At 33.8% G+C, this 18,742-nt stretch overlaps 1 protein-coding gene across 2 annotated transcripts in view; it reads right to left on the bottom strand.

The window, feature by feature from the left end:
* Positions 1-946: 946 nt before the first annotated feature.
* LOC129980579 (homeobox protein extradenticle-like) overlaps positions 947-18,742 on the bottom strand; it is a 287,760-nt gene continuing 269,964 nt past the window's right edge. The window contains exons 7-10 of one of the 2 annotated variants that reach the window (XM_056090954.1): positions 14,381-14,407; positions 8,859-9,019; positions 4,495-4,578; positions 947-3,773 (exon numbers count right to left, since the gene is read on the bottom strand). In XM_056090954.1, the coding sequence (XP_055946929.1) occupies positions 3,753-3,773; positions 4,495-4,578; positions 8,859-9,019; positions 14,381-14,407 (293 nt within the window). In that variant the 3' untranslated portion in view covers positions 947-3,752. The remainder of the gene's footprint in view (positions 3,774-4,494; positions 4,579-8,858; positions 9,020-14,380; positions 14,408-18,742) is intronic. The other variant, XM_056090955.1, reaches the window with a different exon arrangement.

Genomic DNA, 18,742 nt, shown 5'->3' with positions numbered 1-18,742 from the left:
TATTGGGCTAAAGATTTGAATATTTTAATGTTTTACAGAATTTTTTTTAATTGAACTTTCACTACTTTTTATTTCCAGTTGCCAATATATAACAAAAATTTAATTTAATACAGCTGTTTGGAAAACACAAAGAAAATTGAGCTGATTTAAAACATTAAGACAAATGTTGATGTTGATTTTCAGTGATTCTCATCTGGGGTCATGGTCCATTTTTTTATTATCAAATTGTGGGCTTCAGCTTTGACTGACTCGTAGAGGTGGAAATGGATATTTAGAAACTTTTGGATACGCAATCTCATTTTTATAGTAAATTTGTCATTGGAAAATAAAACATTAAAAGAAAATTCAATTAAAAATTATTATCCAGTCAATTTTATAAGATTTTGATGTTAATTCTTTTATCTATTTTTAAGTCAAATATTTTGGCTATGATTAACATAAATCAATTGCCAGACCAGGCCTAACGGCCTAAATTAAAGTCAGCTGTTTATAAGGAAAAGACAAGAGGAATGCAGATTTTTAATAGTAATTTAAAAAGTATTCTAATTATAAATGTGTCTGAATGATGAAAGAATAATTGTATACATGAGTTGCTATGCTACCTTTCGAAATTCCCATCCTTCCTGGAAGTTAACGATAAATTCCAAGTTTTAAAGGAAATTGTAATAAGGTTGAAATTTAAATACAAATAATGTATCGGAGATTTAGAGCCAAAGAATCCATGCACTCCATTTGAAGATTCAAATTTAGTGCTTATCTGAATCCCAGAAAGAAAGTATTATAAATGTTGTCGTGATCTACAATGAAACTAGAGCTAAAGGTGAGGGGGGAGGGGAACAACTTTGTTATTTTTGCTATATAAGCAATTCGAGAATATGTGTTTGAAACATGTAGAGTATAAATTTTGTAATGAAATGTATTAAAGAAAGCACACAACACAATAACAAAAAGTCAAAATATTTATTTCCGTCAGTGACTTGAGTGTTGACGTTATCGCTCAATATTCACAGACCATTCATTATACTACAGCACATGGGGGGATGAACAGAAAAAAAAAATGCCGCATAACAGAAGGGGGAGGGCAACAAACAGGGGACTGTACATGACGGTCAAAATGGGGTGGGGGACACTGTACAAATGGACAGACCACCGCTGTCCAATACTTTTTTTTTCCGCTCTGCAAGTCCACTGCAGACCGATATCGCTGTGTTCGACTTAACAGAACAGAATTTTGATAAAAATCAGAGTTCGTCTCACATTTAATTTGAGTGTTTTTACGAACACGGCAATAAAGCTGTACAATAAATTTTTTTTCGACCTGGAGATTTTTTATTAACGATGAGTTTCTTGCGACTGATAAAATCTGTACAAGCAAATGGCAAGAATAAACGTTCTTGGTGAAGATTGAACAAGAACAACATATTTGAGCATCTCGTCAAAACAAAACATGGGGAAATGAGATTCTCTCACTGCAGCCTGCATTAGATTAGAAAAAGAAAAAAATACAAGACTGAAAGGAGTACATCACACAGCGCATCATTTTGGCTTTGAACTAATAAACTCTTATGGCATTTGTAAAATTATTTAAAATTTCACTTTAAATAAGTTACCACAATTTTTTATACTCACAGATATAAGAAATCCATTGGAATAAATAAAGGATTTTTATATTTAGTTAATATATCAAGTATAAAATAACAATTTTAAAAATCGTAATTGTCCAATTGAATTAATCGTACAAAAATAAATTTAAAAATTTTGCTGTCATAAATTTGGTTTATGTTAAATGCATTCACTATCACACTAAATATAACGAATTATATTATTTTAGCTGATGTTACTCAAGATAATTTTTCTCTATCTTCATGAAATGGATGCATAGTTTAAAATATCTTCATTAAAATATTTTTAAAATATCAGTTTTCAATGAAGATATAAATATTTGCAAAGCAATATTTACAACTAAAAGTCATATTAGAGAACACAGAGAATAAAAGTAATCCAAAACAAAATATTTTGATCATGTATGTTAATTATCATAAAACAAACAATGATTACATAAATAAAATGACTAAATACGTGAACCAATAGGCATTCACTACACTTAAAAAAAATTGATTGTTGAGTTACAATTAATCAAAAAAAAATTTATCATTAAAAAACAAGATCAATTCCTTTACAGAAAACATTATGCAGAATACTTGCAATCTGCTATTTATAATTTTCTACAAAAATTATAAATGAAATACAATAAATTGATAGATAAAAATTAGAAATTCAATTCGAGAAACTGTTTAATTTGAAATTTTTAAAAATTAGTTTTAAATAATTTTATTATCAGTTATGTTAATAACAGCTTTATATATTTTTCCGGCACAAAATTTGTTTATTTAAATCATGAGCAATATCTCATTGAGCTAGGAGATCCACAGTGAAATAGCTACAAAAAATTGCTATTAAATCGCAAATAACTTTCATGACTTTTATTCTTAACTATAAATAGTCAAGGTTATTCGAAAAAAAATGAACATAAAGCAAACATTACTTGTTTAGAACAAAATAGAAAGTTCTATGGATAAAAATACTTTTTCACAAATAAATATACTTAAAAAAAACCAGTCCTCATCGCATATCAAGAATTGTCCATCATTAGATCACAGAAGACTGAGCAATAAAAACACACAAACAAATCAGACAATCATTTTAAATAGTAAATGCCACAGTAAGACTGATTGTTTGATAAAACACTGGCCACAGCAGAAAGCAGTGAGAGAGAGACAAGACACAAAAATGCAGTCTAAAACTGTTTAAAAAATGTAGGACACTTATAAATATACCCCAGGTCGTGACGGATCACACATTGATGTCCTACAAATCAAGATTGGACGATGCGAAAGATGGTAACCGCGAAAACAATGTCTGTTAAACTGAAATGTGTTGTACTTATTTCAATACAGACATTTCGCAAAACAGCCTGTTTTTTTTTAACATCAAAGTTTTGTAAATTTAAGCAGAAATTAAAAATGTAATTGATATTTTTTTATTACATTGATATTTCTCACAAATATTGCTTACGACTATTTGGAATAAATAACTCGAAAATGTGAAGAAATTTTAATTCTGATATAACATGGATTTTCAGTATTATCGAAAAACAATATGCATCACAAGCGATTGATTCATCGCGATTACATCTCCACATTGTCCAGCCTTTTTCCTAAGTACAATTTTAAAAAAAAAATGCAAGAAATAATTAACTGAAAACTAAGGCCGGGAATTAAAAAAAAAAAGGGGGGGGGGAGAAATTCACATCGAGGTTGGGCAAGTAATTTTGAAGAAAGAGTCAATGGTAACAAGATGGACGACATCAAGATGACGGACGATGGAAAGGCCGCACACGCGCTATGACGTCACTCGGCCAGCTTGAACACGTATATAACACGGGCCAAATCGACCCCACTCTGTGAAAGTTAATGCATTCGAATTCTTCTATGTTTCTTGAATTATGGCACGATTTTGTTTTATTTTTTTTCTCCCGGAATTCAGGATCGAAATGGTTGAGGGAGTTGAGAGGTAGGGTAAAGACCTCTTCAGCTCACAGTGGCACATAAAGAGTTTGCGATCCTACCGCGGGCGGCAGTATAAGGAGTCTTTTCTTTGTTTTTAATTATTATTCTCACGTATGTAGTATATTACAAGAGTTCAGATTACAGGAGAGATCCTCCGTTTGTTTATGTACGTAAATCAGGCTACTATGGATGCAATTCTGGAGGCTGAAAAAGAGAAGAAGAAATGTGTCAGACAACTATTATACGATGATAAAACAGAAATAAAAGAATCTAGCAAAATTCAAGTCATTTATTGTGAACCCCTTATCCCTTAAAGAAATTCGAAGAAAATATATGTAACAGCAATTTTTACAGAATTAACTTTAAATTCGAACAAAGGAAGTAAGTATCTATATTTTATTGACAAAAATGGATAGCATATTAATTTGCATAGAGACAAGTGATGACCATCTTTAAGACTCAAACTAAAATTTGATGATAAATATTTATTCTTTTTTTAATCTCAATATTATTTGGCTTACAGGATGACAGCGCTGGTTAAAACAGTCTGCCTTTAAACCATTATTCTATGATTGTCGTGAATTCTTGGTATTTGGCATGAATCATTATAATAAAGATGTAAAATTTACCACTCTGCAAGCGTAGCACATTTTCTACAGTCTAGATAACTTTAGAAATATTAGCTGAAACATATTTGCAGAAATTCATTACATCTTAAAAGAATTCATAGATAGCTATCATAAAGATAAAATACCAGAAGACCTAACACGTGGAATATAATATGAAATGTCCCAGTATTTTAGAAAATGAATGAAAGTCTATTTAGAAGATGCTAAATTGGATTTTTGCCTGGATATTATTCTACAGAATTTTAAAAGATAGTACTTGAATTTTGAAAGGATTTTCTTTCTGATAAGAGCCTTACCTGATGCATACTGGGATCATACAGACCCCCAGATCCGTCCGCATAACCTGCTGTTTGGGAGATGACATGCCTGAGGGCGTTTGCCTAAGAGAAAAAAAAAAATACAAAATAACGAATCAGTCTCTGAAAAATGATACACCAAATAGATATTGAGCCGGGACAAAATAATTAGGTTAAAATCCATTACTTAAACTTTTCTTCCGCTCTTTTAAAAATTAAACATAACACAGGCTAACAGTCTGAACCGCACCTGACGGAGAACCATTCATCAAGACCTCAAGTTGTTATCACGCAAACTAAATCTCTTTACCTAAATATCACTTTGCAAGAAGTAAGCGGAAACGCACAGAAACTGTTCGGTGGTCAGAAAAAGAACAGTAAATAATCGGCCACATTAAACCCAAACGATAATTCCATGGTTAACACATCCCTCCCGAGAGAATAATCGCTGCCTTCTCTTAACACCAAGAATTTTATCTCTTTTTCGTACAACAATTTTTTCCCTTCCTTTCCCTTCTTAACAGCTCATTTTATAATAAATATTTTTTCCTCCTCTTGCAGCAGCTAGCTCCCCACACACATCTCCTATCACCTCCTGGAAGAAATTAGCCAACTCGCAGGGGAGTTGGCTGTCACTCTCCTGGAAAAGGCGACAAGACACGGCCGGGGCTACGCCTTTAAACAGGCCTCGTTAGTAGCTTCTAATCGGATTTCGTGGATCCCGAAGTCGGCGGGGGGGGGGGGTCGCCTCCTCTTCTTATATTCCCCCGAATTAGCCGCTCTTCTTGGGTAAGGTTGTGCGAAAGAGTTCGGCTGCCAGAAACGCTTCTTACTTATTGAATTAGCCCAGACACGCGACGTCATGCTAACAAAGGGGACTTCTGCTGCCAGATACCGATAGCGGTTGAGAAGAAGGGGAGTTTCTGGCGACTAAATTGAATTCCGTTTTCTGGAAGCGAGGGCTAAATAGCGGGACGGGATGACTGTCGACTTTCTTGTCTTGCTGGCTGCAGAAGAGCGCGCTGGGAATCTTAAAGAGGTTTCAGGGAGATATGGGTAAAAACGTTTCCACTCAGGAAGCGACATCTCTGGAGGAAAAGAGTCTGGGTGGCTTCGATTCTTCTTTTTTTTTTTCAGCTCAACATTAAGAAACAACGGGTGAAATTCAGTGCGGTACCGAAGAGGGACACTCTCTTTGAAAACTCTCCGTCTATCTAGAAGCATTCGGAAGTTTTTGGTGCGAGCTTTCTGTTCACAGTATGCTCAAACGTATTTAGAGATATTTCTTCGAGATATATTTGAAATGTTGAATTCAGAAAACTTATCAGTCTTGTAAATGAAAAGCAATATAAAGTCTGAAAGCCGAATTTAACAAAGAACAATAAAATGACCTAAGCAACACTACTTTTTAAAAAATTGCATTATACTCTTGATGTGGAGGATAACAAAAAAGCCGGAGTTCTATAAACTCATTTATTTGCCCATCAATAGCAGAAGACAAAGTTTTTGTACCAAAACTAACTGTTATAATATGTATTTTCTCACTTCTTATAGAGTACTAAACCCTCCATTTATCTCAAGCCACGTACAATATGAACGCGGCCACGGCCCGGTGAATCATAGAAGCAATTGCCCGTAACGTGTCGAGTTAAAATAGAAGGTTCTGTATTGGTAGTTTATGCATATTTATATACTGCATTGCAAGAATTTATTAGAAAAAAAGTAAATTAAAGGATATAAACTGTTCACATTTTAACATACATTCTGTACACTTCACTGTGGTATACTTATAAAAAACATTAAGCACACCCCAAGAACGATTTGCGAATACTGTATACATACAATGTATTTATAACAACGGCAACAACTGAGATCCATTGCACACTGATGAAACAATGAACAACGAATAGAACGCTCCTCTTTTCCTGTCACAACTCGTATTTTACACATGAACGTAGGAGGACAACTTCAAATGCCTTGTCTTCCTCAATTAATTATGATAAAAAAAAAACCTAGGCCGGATAATCGGGAGCGTACTGTATTCAAACATCGATCTCATGATTTGCAAAGCTATTTTTTTTTTTTACATGAATTAACTTTTCTGATAATTATCGATGTAGCTCAGTAGAATTAGAATGAAGATTCCTGTTCCGCCAATCATTCTTTGAAGTAATTTTAATACTTTTAAAAAAAGCAATCTAACTAAACATGTTTTTAAAACAAATGATAAAGCCTATAGTACCTGACATAATCACAGGACAAAAAAGTGTAGCGAAGTTATTCCAATTCTTATATAATTTGATAGTTTAATGCACACAAAACGATTTCTTCTGGTAAAAAGGACAACAGCACCTAGTGCAAACTCTGTAATGAGCTCCTGAAGAATTCGAGAATACGAATCTTCCATTCCACAAAAATTCATTCTTTCTGGAAAAAGACACGACCGGATTTTCCAAATTCGTGCAACTGTTAAAACGAATATCTGCCTTTAATATTGCAAAATTCAAAGAGAAAAACGCTCGTAAGCGTTACGAAATTTCAGCCAGAGTGGAAAAAGAAACGGCAGCGTTGAGATCGCGAGATAAAATGGACTCCTTTCTGAGAGCAATCATCAAGAAAGCGGCCAATTTCGCTTTCTAATAAGCGAGCTCTCTTTAATTAGTTGCTGGAAGGGAAAGAAAAACTCTGCAACTCCTTAGAAATCAAGGGGATTAGATTAGCGCCAGACGCAATGCCTTGAATAAATAAACACTCTAATTTATCACTATCTCAAAAGAGTAAAATGCACTAACTAGCTCAGTGCTTTGGACGGGGAAAAAATGGGAATAAGAAAGCAAAACCATGAGTTTTAATCTTAAATCGATTATAACAAGTTCAGACGCGATGATGGCAGAAAAAAAAAATACGGAGTTCCTTAAAAATAATTCTCTCCCCTTTTTTTATAGTGCTTAGTCAATAACTTTTTTTTTTTTAAAAAAAAAAGGTAGTAGGGGAAAAAAGTGGATAAAAAGAAAAGGCGGAGAGCTTTTAGCATATGCCTAGTTGCATATTTTTACATTTCTTGCAAGCCCCTTTGAGTTGAATGCCGCCAGTATTTTTAACGTTAGCATACTTAACCTTTTCTACACTTATCCCGCCCTCCATCCTCTCCAATCTATTTTACTGCTAGTAAAACCCTTTTCTTTTTTTTCCCTCTCTCTCACACATTTTTTTCATTTCTTTATCTATATCTATTCAAATTGCATTAAAGAAACTTAGGCTTTGCGGATGAAAAAATGTAATATTCGCAGAAGTAAATGATCATTATTAATATCTTCAAACGGATTTTAAAAATGTTTTATTTATTTTATACTGTGCAAAAAATACAAATGTTAAATCCGTAAAAAAATATACTGCTAACATTGAAGAGTAGGCTAACTTATTCTGCAAATTCTTCCAGATTAGTTAATCATCGATTTAATATATTTCGGATTTCCTTAATGTCTCCCTTTAAAGTCTTTTAAATCTTCTAACAGGTGGGTGAAAAGAGTTTTCACAAGTAATATTTTACATGAACATTAAAAAATCACTTATAATATTTTATATTTCAGATACTGTTTAAAAAGTAATTCACGATTTAAGTCATTTCGAATTTTACAGGCAAATTACCCGTCTTAGTCAGCCCATTAAACGAAGGATTTATAGTATTTACTATGTTTACAATTAAATACAATTTTAGATGATAGCTCCCAAAAAGTTAAAGTGCATCATTAAGCATAGTTCATTATCATCTAGAGATACTAAAAAGTGGGTACAGATTAAAATTAAATCTCAATAACAAACATTCTAAGCAATAAAAATATTTTATTTTATGGTGGCCTTTACATAACTATAAATGTAATACTTTTATTTCGTAGTATATATACTTTTTAATTTCCAATTTGCCGGCGTCCTGGCCTAGGGGTAGCATGTCTTCCCCGTGATCTGGGAGTCCCGGATTCGAGGATGATTGTTCTTTACCCTGTTTCTATCTGTGAGGTGTGTGAAAGAGCCCCCCCCCCCCCCCTGTAAATAGGTGTTGTGGAAGCTAGTGTGTGAGTGTCATCTTCATATGAGCTAGAAGTCAGATTTCTGCTCTCGGGTGCTCAGGGGCCTTTACCCTCAGAAACTATTGCACAAACTCGGTTTAAAATCGCTGACTTCGTAGCGGGCTTGTCTATGACAAGTGCCATAATTAACAACATAAATGTAAGGTAAATACATATTACATCATTCACGGACGAAATGGCCACTAGCAATTTTTTGTGTTTTATCATCTTAAATTGTTTGAAACTCCAGTTATTTCAGTATCGTGATGTCGAATAGAAGATGGAGTATATACTCACCTGCGACTGTACATTGGCCCCCATGGACTGGTAGGAGTCCCCACCGTTCAAGCTCATGTTGTACATAGAATCCTGGGGCGCACCAGGAGGGGGAGGGCTGATCATTTGACCAGGCTGCTGCCCTTGGGAGGTTGGCACCATGTTGTAAGGAGAGGAACCGGCTGCAAGAAAAGAAAAAAAATAGTCTCATTAAACCTTGAAGAAAATTGCACGGTCCTTTTGCAAATTTACAAGAAATTAAAATTTTGAATTTGGGGAGGGAAAATGAATTTTCAAGATTTCATCATTTCAAAACATTTGTTAGAAATTTAGTAAAAGAAATATGATAATGGATTTCCGTCATATATGTATACATAAAACATAAAAAAAAGGAAACATATTATTTACATTTCACTATTTAAAAACATAGAAGTGTCTAACATTTACTATATATAAATGATAAATTCACTAAATATTAAACTTAATCATAAATAATTAAAACTGAATTGTATAAAATGAATCACTTCAAAATTTTAATAAAAGATATTAAGAAATCAAATAAAAAATTGAAACGGTTCAAAATCGCATCTCACAATTCAATATAACTCTTCAAGTCATTTACGTCATTATTATTATTATTTTTTTTTTTTTTACCCAAGCAAAAAATCTGCTGTTATTTATTGCAGATCAAATGATATAAGTTTTGCTGTTAATGAATCAGATTTGTTAACTTAGGAGAATCAGCTAGAAAATTTCCGTCGAAAATAACTTGATATAAAATGCAGCATTATTATCATTTACTAATAAACGAAATAGAATTGATAGCTTCCCTCCAATGAATAACATGTTTTTACAAGAACCGCAGTTCGTAAGAATCCAGCAATTAATACACATATTTCTAATGGATCAAGCTTATTTCGTTTCTTTTCAAGCAGTATTTACACAGTAGGTCCCCTTATTTATGAGAATGGGAGGTCAGATAAATTAGCAGATAACTTCGACAAGAGCTAAAAAACAACAACTCAGTTCGACTCCGTGACCTCTAGAACTCAACAGGACAAACAAAAACTCCTTCTCCTGCCAATTAAATTCCCAATAAACAATCATCAAATATCCTATTACTCACAAGTGAGCTCACGAACACCATGTTGATGCTGCCAGATTTATAGCGCCACAGTCTCGAAAACTGTCACTCCGAAGGTATATTTATAGTTTTCCAACAGGAAACGACGCAAGCTGAAACCGAAAGATTTACAATCCTTTTACCATGGAAAAAAGAAGCAAAAGGTCTCTTTGGAAGATTAGGAATTAATTGGTCCGACGCAGCGGACAATTAGAATTTCGAAGAATACAGGAAATAAATACCATCTGCAATTTTTCTCACCGTTTCCACCGTTTTATTGCAGGCAGTGAACAAACAGCACAAACAGTCCTTGCAGAGTCTTCAAGAGAATCCTCTACAGGCGAAGTCGCTTTGCAATTAGCGGATTGATTTAATGCATTTCGCCATATCCGTTATGCCAGGGAGACGAATTAATTCATTAGTTTGACCTAGTATCGAAAGCGATCGCACCCGTACACTGGCCAGAAGCGGAACTCGAGTACTCAGAATCGGATTCGAGCAGGAAATAAGCATTTAAATCCTCGTATATTCGTCAGCACTCACTTCGAGAGCACAGAGCTCGTTTGGTTTAAGAGTTTTCTGGAAACAAATGAAAGCATTCTTCTCATAATAAATCCTTCATCATTTAAAAATATCGCAGCTGTTACCAAGATTCGTATCTTTTACTTCATAAATTTTTCCTGGTTTAGCATATAGATTCTAGTAGATAGACAATTATTTTTTCCAGTAGAAAAAAACAAACAATTCTGTTTAAGTCATACGACAAAATTGAAATTTCTAGAAAATTAAAATGTTTCAGATAACAGCAGGTCACTTTTTGTATTTGATTTAACTCACAACGAAATGAATTTGATTTAACTCGTTATAGAATTTTATAAATTTATGATTTCATGCTTGAAAGTAAAATTTCACAATATATTCATAGCTTTTGAAAATTAAATGTTGTTATGCATTTTGAATTTAACATTTCAAAGGCATTTACGCAGCAAAAAAAGCAAAGAAAATTCCATTTAACAGCTTATATTTTGTTTAAAACTAAAAATCAGGAAAATTTTATACAAAATTTATAAATAATTAACAATTTAGTTTCACAGACAATTGTCAAGTAAATTTTTCTAAAGGCAATAACTAGTGAAATAAAAATTTTTTTACATCAGCGAAGTATTCTGGTACTTTCGCTGCTGCATTATCAAATCAAGAAAATAGCGAAATTTTAATATTATATGTAAAAAAAACACACTTTTCATTTCACATTTTAAAGAGATATAATATATAAAACATTGAAATGCAACAAAACTGGCGAAATATATAATCTCAGTATTTTGTTGTGTTAGAAACCATTCATCATTAGTTAAAATGAAATATTTTCTGCGTTATGATGTACCAAATATACGGCGGAAATTGAGAATTCTCATAGAACAGCTTTGCAGTGCTATACATATTTAAAAAAAAAGTTGGAGATTATTGGGTCAAAACAAATATAAACTTATAACTCAGATGAAACCAAAATTTCGTATTATAAAAAGTACTGAGATAAGACTATGTAAAATACAAATGGCATATAAATAACAGGAATAACGGAAAATGGCGCCACTCAAAAGCTTAGAAAATGCAAGGCACATCGGGTTCACTACCGGCAGGAAAGGATTTAAATACGCCGAGGGATTCCACATATTTTATAACATGCTTCCCATAGATGTCGACGAGTCGGGAAGCATTTGACAAACAGCTGATAGCAGCAAATAGCCCTACTAAAGTCTTCTGGCGACACAGAGTGGCCATTGCATCCATCAATGACCTGGACCCTCCACTCTGCATTCACGACCACGAATAAATCATGGGCAACACCCGAATTTATATGAAACTGGGGTTTTTTTTCTTCTTCTTTTTATCTACACTATATCCAGCCCGGGTACAAGTTCCTCCTACAACGGTCAATTGGGGAATAGCTTCAATGTATGGTTTCGTCGGAGATAACACACTGGGGCTAAGAGATTGAGGAGTACAGTAAATAAATAACACGATGGATAAAAAAAAAATTCAGGGCGCACATAAAATAGGCAAGAAGAGGACTTGGAAGCACCCGCAAAGTGCCCAGCGGACGAAAACCCCTGTCCCACGGTCGCCGTTATGCTAAATCCAAACGGCCGAAAAGGGTGGCCAGCAAAATGGATTCATGTAAATTCTCAATGCCTCAGAAAGAGAGGGATAGGGGGAAGGCCCCCACCCTTTTAACGGTATGTATCTATGCATGCATGAATGTATATCTGTGTACATTCGTAACACGGCCGGAGACGTGCTGTTACATAACAAGACGATGCATCAAGAGGCATCCTTGCTGAAGCTCTTTGCCATCCTTCCCCAAACCATTCGCTCTAGCTGCACTGAGGAGAAAGAATGGGGGAAAAAAAAGAGGACATAGAAGAAGGAAGAGGGGCTGGGGGGAGGATCTTTTGTGCGTGTGCGCTCGTGTGCTCGAGCCTCGAAGTCTCGCTATTCGTCTAGCGATGACACGACGGAATGGAATAGCATTAATGCATCAAAACCTCTGACACATAAGATGAGGAAGGCTTTTCTGGATATTGCAGTTACGCGGATACATCTTTTCCCATTCCTTTCTGCTATCCCCGCTCGCCGGGAAAGGATATTTTATATGTATGGGCTACGATGTGACTGCGCTCTGTGTTGGGAGCTTGGGTGGTGTGTGCATAAGGCTTTCTTTTTATGCCGTGGTATAGACGCCGTTAACAATCTTTGCGAAAAAGCTCTTTTCTAATAGTGTGGACTTCCTTCTCTTCTTTTGGAAGGAAGACCAAGGGCATGGGCGAACGCCGCATCTTTTTCTTCATTTCCATCGTATCTTAGGAATGAAGATACAGATTTCTTTCTTTTATTTATCCGAAAAAGAAGGTTTTCATCTTCTAAACGATTTTCCCATTTCATTTGGTCCATTCTCGGGCTCCTATTCGGACAGCATTTGTAGGGTGAATGGGCCGTTTAGAGTGCCCTTTCTAAATGAAGAGGGAGGGCACTTTTTATATTTATTTATTTCTTTATACAAAAAAAATTGTGATCAGAGCTAAGTGCCGAAACCAGTCTGGAAAAAAAGGAATACAGATAGAAAGAAAAAAAAATATTTTAGCGGGGGTAGAGCAGAAGTGGTTGAAATGGAAATCGCAAAATAACAAAAGAGATGCAAAAGGGGGGAAAAATCAATTTTCGAAATGGACGTGTTTTTTCTCTGCCCCTCCCCCTCCTTGTCATTGTGTGCGAAAGCAAGAGACTAAGCATGCGTCTGTTTATTTAGTTTGTTACCCATTTTTCTGGTTCAGAGTTAAGAGCAAAGGCACTTAAGCTTAGCCATACAGTAGACCACTCCAGAAAACTATCGAGACAGGGTAGCCATTCCTTTTCTGACCAATTCGAATCTATTCTAAAAGCCAACCGATTCAACATGTTCCTACGAAGGCAGACAAAAAACAGACCACGATTTAAACAGATTTGCTCGACTCCGATAAAATATTTACAATTGTTATGGATAAGTATGTGGAAGAACTTTTATGTTTTCGGTAAGTATGCAGTTCGTCAGATTTATGACCGTCATTCGAAACAGATATTTATTTAAAGGCGGGGGAGGCAGCATTTCACTTCAGTTATGTTAAAGATATCTATAATACGATGCAAATTTTCGAATACATAAAACAGAGTGCGAGAATCGAATATATATATATATATAAAAGAGAAATTATTTGATTTGACGTTTATTTTCTTTAATAGAAAAAACAACAATTCCCTTCGGAAATATAATAGTGAGTGTTTTTAACTTTCAGAATGGGCACAAAAGTACAATAAAACAATGGCAATGTTGTAAACAAAAGAGCAATAGCTGTAACTAAATGATAGAATATTTAGATTTCAAGACTGATAGTAAAAAAAGAGTGCTTATTTTATAAGGATAGATGCTAATACCATAATATATTTAAATGCAGACTGTTCTTTAAAAGAAAAAAAAAATTTTTTTTTCGAGACAGCATGGCATATTTCATCGAAATTAATATGACAATATTTTTTAAGTGAAATGAATTTTTTTTTGAGGCTGAGTTATACAAAAGGAATCCAGATAGCTATTTTTTTTTATTGTAACTACATCTAGCACAGCAGAAATCGAATAAAGTATAATTTAACTATCCAAACCATGAACGAAAGATAGGATACTATTTTCTTTTAGAAACACTATAAAAAATAGCTCATATTTTCAAATTCACAAATTAATCCGATAATTTTCCAACTAACTATAGAGGAATACACAAGACAAGCTTTAGAAGACATGCATTGCTCTAAAAGGAGTTTATTATTTGGGCTAATAAGGTACATTACAATTTCGGCTTTTAGTTAGATAATTATATAAGAATTTTCATACCAGATCTGGAAGACAGGCACGGGCTTCCTAAGGACAGAAAAGAAACAAAAACAAATCACAGATCACACTAGAGAGAAAGTCCTATCTGCGGTTTTTAAAACGCAGAAACTAAAAAGATAATTCAACAAAGCAAAATAAAATTAAAAACAGAAGAAAATAGTTTTAAGCTGAAATCAATTGGGTATATTTTCCTACAATTCATGATAAGGGATATTTTTTTTAGAGTTTTCCAATCTTTAACTAAGTAATGCGATATACCAATATTGAAATGCGTTTACATATAATCAATCTTAAAATATGAAAAGCTTTTCCTTTATATGAAACTTGTTTATAAGTGTAAGAAAGAGAAAACAGCCCTAACAATTATTTAATAAACTTGAATAATTTTAATAAATAAGACAGGAGTAGATTATGCATGGCAATTTATTTTGGAATAAAGTAATGGTAGTGATAGTATATTCAACACAAATTTTACGTATGATATTTCTTCCCTTCCCCCCTTCTACAGTGCAGTTTTTTTTAAATAGATTTCAAGAATATTACATACACATGTGCTTTCGACAGCAAAAATGTTCTAATAGTGCAAGAGCTCATCGCGATGGTTTTCGATTGAATAATTACCAAAAGAAATAGCCTAATATCATTGTTTCAATTTATTTAAACTTGCATGATCAGATAAATCATTTCTTAAAAGTCCTAATACATTTTTTAAAGCTTGAGTGCAAACGATACATCCTAGTAACTTTCAAAAAATGTTTATTATTTGTGACCGAATAAGAGAGAATAACACGTAGCCCAATTTAAAATAACGATGAAACAATAAAGATAGTGATTTTTTTTGTTAATAAATTGCAGATAAATTCAACAACTATCAGGTTCTTAATCTGAAACAATAAAATAAATTTAACGCAATATCTAAAGTAACTGCATACCTAATTCCGAATTTCATACCAAAAATTTAGAAAATTCTGCAAGGTAAAAATTCTGAATTCAATCAGATATCTAATTGAAGCGGCATCCTAAGAATGCTTTCAAAATTATTGCTGATGGGTTCTTTGAAATTTTTAATTTTCGAAAACTTAAAATAGACGGCCGATTTCGAATGATTCATAAAAGAAATTAAGAAGAAAGGGAAAGATAGATTCCCAATAAAAAATGAAACTCTTCGAAAGTTTTTGAATATAATTTATTCCTATTCCGAAGTGAAAAACGAAAAGAAGTGGTTTTCGTTCCAATCATCAAGAACTGTCATCAGAAAATTTGCTTCGGGTACAACAGCCGTGGGGTAGGAAAACTTTTCTTCCTTTTTGATAAGGGGGACTTTTAAGTGTGAAGGCTGAGGAAGTGGGAGATGAACTTGTTTAAATTAAAACAATGCCGAATATAAACTCTGGATAAAAAAACGTCACTCATTTTAAAACAATCGATTTATTTAAGAATTCAAATTTGGAGAATTTTGAATCTTTGACAGGCTAATTTTCTTTGTCGCTTTCGCGTTGGCTTCTTCTCGCCGTTTTCATAAAATCTATTAAAAAATAAAAAAGGATAACAGGAGTGTATTTATACATTTTTGACTTTTCGTGCCACGGTTGCGAATTCTATTTCCAACGGACCTTATGAAAAACAGGGTGAAGAAATATGAAAAATAACAGAAATAAGGGATGAGGAAAAAGATGAAAGAAAAAAAAAATCCAGCTGGGTACGGAATAGCTATTTTATACAGAAAAAGTCCCGCTCTCTCACGGGGAATTTAATAACTTTAGTGTCAGACCTGGATATATCCCACATAAAAGGAATGGGGTAAAAAGAAATTCTTTCTTCAATTCCTTTCATATTTCGGCACGGACGAAAGAAGGGAAGAGATCTTTTCACACCACATAACTTTTTCAGGACTACATTTTTTAGGAGAGAAGAGAGAGAGAGAGAGAGAGAGAGAGAGAGAGAGAAAATTCATTCTCTACCAAGTGTGATGTGATAAATTTAATGAAAATTTTCGAAACCGCGTTTTCTCTACTATGAAGAGTCTGTTTTGAGGTTCCTACATGCTTTCAAAGAAATTTCTGAAATTCGGCAGACTGCGTGCGAGATGAGTCTTTCTCCAAAATTTGAGATCTAGTCTTTCAATTTACAACTCGTTTCAAACTAGAAGTAATGCATTTGTATGGAAGGAAATTTTATTAAGCTAATACAGAACTCCATAAAAAGGTTCCATCCAACGATTTTCTATACATAAATTCTGAAAATATGAATATGTTGTGGATTCGTAGTGGTGTATATTTATATTGCCGGAAAGTTAAATAATAAGGCATATATGTACGGTATATGAAATCTATAGTGCACTAAGGGAATATAATCCAACACATTAAAACAAAAATTTATTTCAAAAATACACTATGGAAATTGTAAAAAAAAACAAAACAAATAACTGAAAATTCTTTAAGTGATAAACAAACTGCCACATTGGATACTAATAATATATTAAAAGCTATTAATCATGACTAAATAACGAACTGATCTTATTAATTTCTGCAACATTCTGATAAAACAAAAATTTAATAATTAAGAATGCTCAGATTTTTCGAGTTAGTTATTAAGATACTAATCAAATAAGTACTGGGACACGATGTTTCGAATTCATTGAGAATAGAAAGCTTATTTCTCATAATCCGAGAAAGGAAATTAAAAAGAAAGAAATAAAAATTATGTTAGGAGGAAAAAGGCTCAATTTTTATAGCTAATTAATTCTTAATAATAATATATTATATATATATATATAGTGTGTGTGTGTGTGTAGCAAAAAAACGGTTTTCCCCACCAATTCTATCAGCAGAAAATTGACATGAAATCAAATGCATACATGCATGTCAAATAATATACATGATGGAATTTATTATTATCATACTAGTATGTACGGAGGCAATAACTGTTCAACCATACAAATCTGCAAAATTTGTATATTATTTATTGATACAATGATCACAATTGAAAAAAATATTTGAAACTCAAAATAACAAGAGATGTTAATATTTTATTAGATATATTGAAATCCCCAATTAATAATCGCCTGCTTGCTCCGTCTTCTATCCCGGGTAATGTTATATTTTCGATTTAAAAAATGAAACAGGTGTAATCGAGCTAACGTGAGCACCAATTTGCATTGCTTTTAAAGATTTAACTCCATACAACATGATGAAAAACTGTAGATTAAGAAACAAAATTACCCACCACCACCACCACACACAAAATGAATAACAATAATAATTCTTTGGTGGAGCATTTTCTGTTGAAATTTTGAAAACTAAAAAAAAAATAAACTTTAAAAAAAAAAAAAAATCTTTAAAAAAATAAAATTAACGATAAGAAAAGAATTAAAGAAAACGATATAAAAACTAAATTTTGATTCTTTTGACAAATTATTATGTCATACCTATAAGATATTTAATGTTACAAATAATTTTCGAATATTGCAAGAAACAAGAAACATTCACAATGGTAGGACTGAAAAGAAGAAAAAAAAAAAAAAAAAAAAAAAAAAAAATCTGGTTCAAAATGTCACAGGTCGATCATGGGTATTCTTCTTCAAGTTATCTTCAGGATTGCAGGACGCGTACACAACAAGCATCCTGGAACGCAATAAAAAATTCCCTTTACCCGGAGAACGGTTTGCGGACGGTTGTCAAGCGAATTCCGACTCCGTTCTAACGTGACAGAGGTGTACGTGGCGAGGGAACGAAAGTGTCGGACAAAGAAGGGGAAAAAAAAAAAAAAAACTACCACACCACCAGAGAGATTCAGAGAGTAGTTTCGGAAGAAGAAAAGACGCTATATGCAACGTCCATCGTAACCGAATCTCCCTTAGCTGTCAACGCTACAGGGCAGGAGTTTCTCATTCCTATTTCTACCCCCACCCCAGCCGTCCGAGTGCACATTGCAATTTGCTGCTGGACAGGGGGGTGGAGTGGCAGGAAGGGATGAAAATCCATTTGGGAACGAAGACAGGCGGATGGACAGAGCGACGGAGAGAGAGAGCGGAGAGGGAAAAAAGTCCTACGCAAAAAGAACGGGACAAGATAAAAATTTATTAAAGAATATATATGCAGTGCGGTCGAAAGGGGGTTGGCCAGGAAAAGTGGCCATTCAATTAGGGGTCCCCTCCTGTCAGAGTCCTGTCAAAGGCCCCCTTCGCCGGGAGAAGGCGGATTAGGAGAGGGTAGCCCTTAATGCCTCCCAGGGAAATATGATAAATTACGGAAAACGCAAACTTTTGCCTTCCAGGGAGGCCAATAGATCCTCCAGCGGCAATATGTCTTCGCGCCAAGGGCTTACAAGATATATATTCACCTCGGCCTCGGTGCATCAGGT

The sequence above is a fragment of the Argiope bruennichi genome, chromosome 8, assembly GCF_947563725.1.
Source record: "Argiope bruennichi chromosome 8, qqArgBrue1.1, whole genome shotgun sequence".
Lineage (NCBI taxonomy): Eukaryota > Metazoa > Arthropoda > Arachnida > Araneae > Araneidae > Argiope > Argiope bruennichi.
This window is presented reverse-complemented; position numbering and strand designations above follow the sequence as displayed.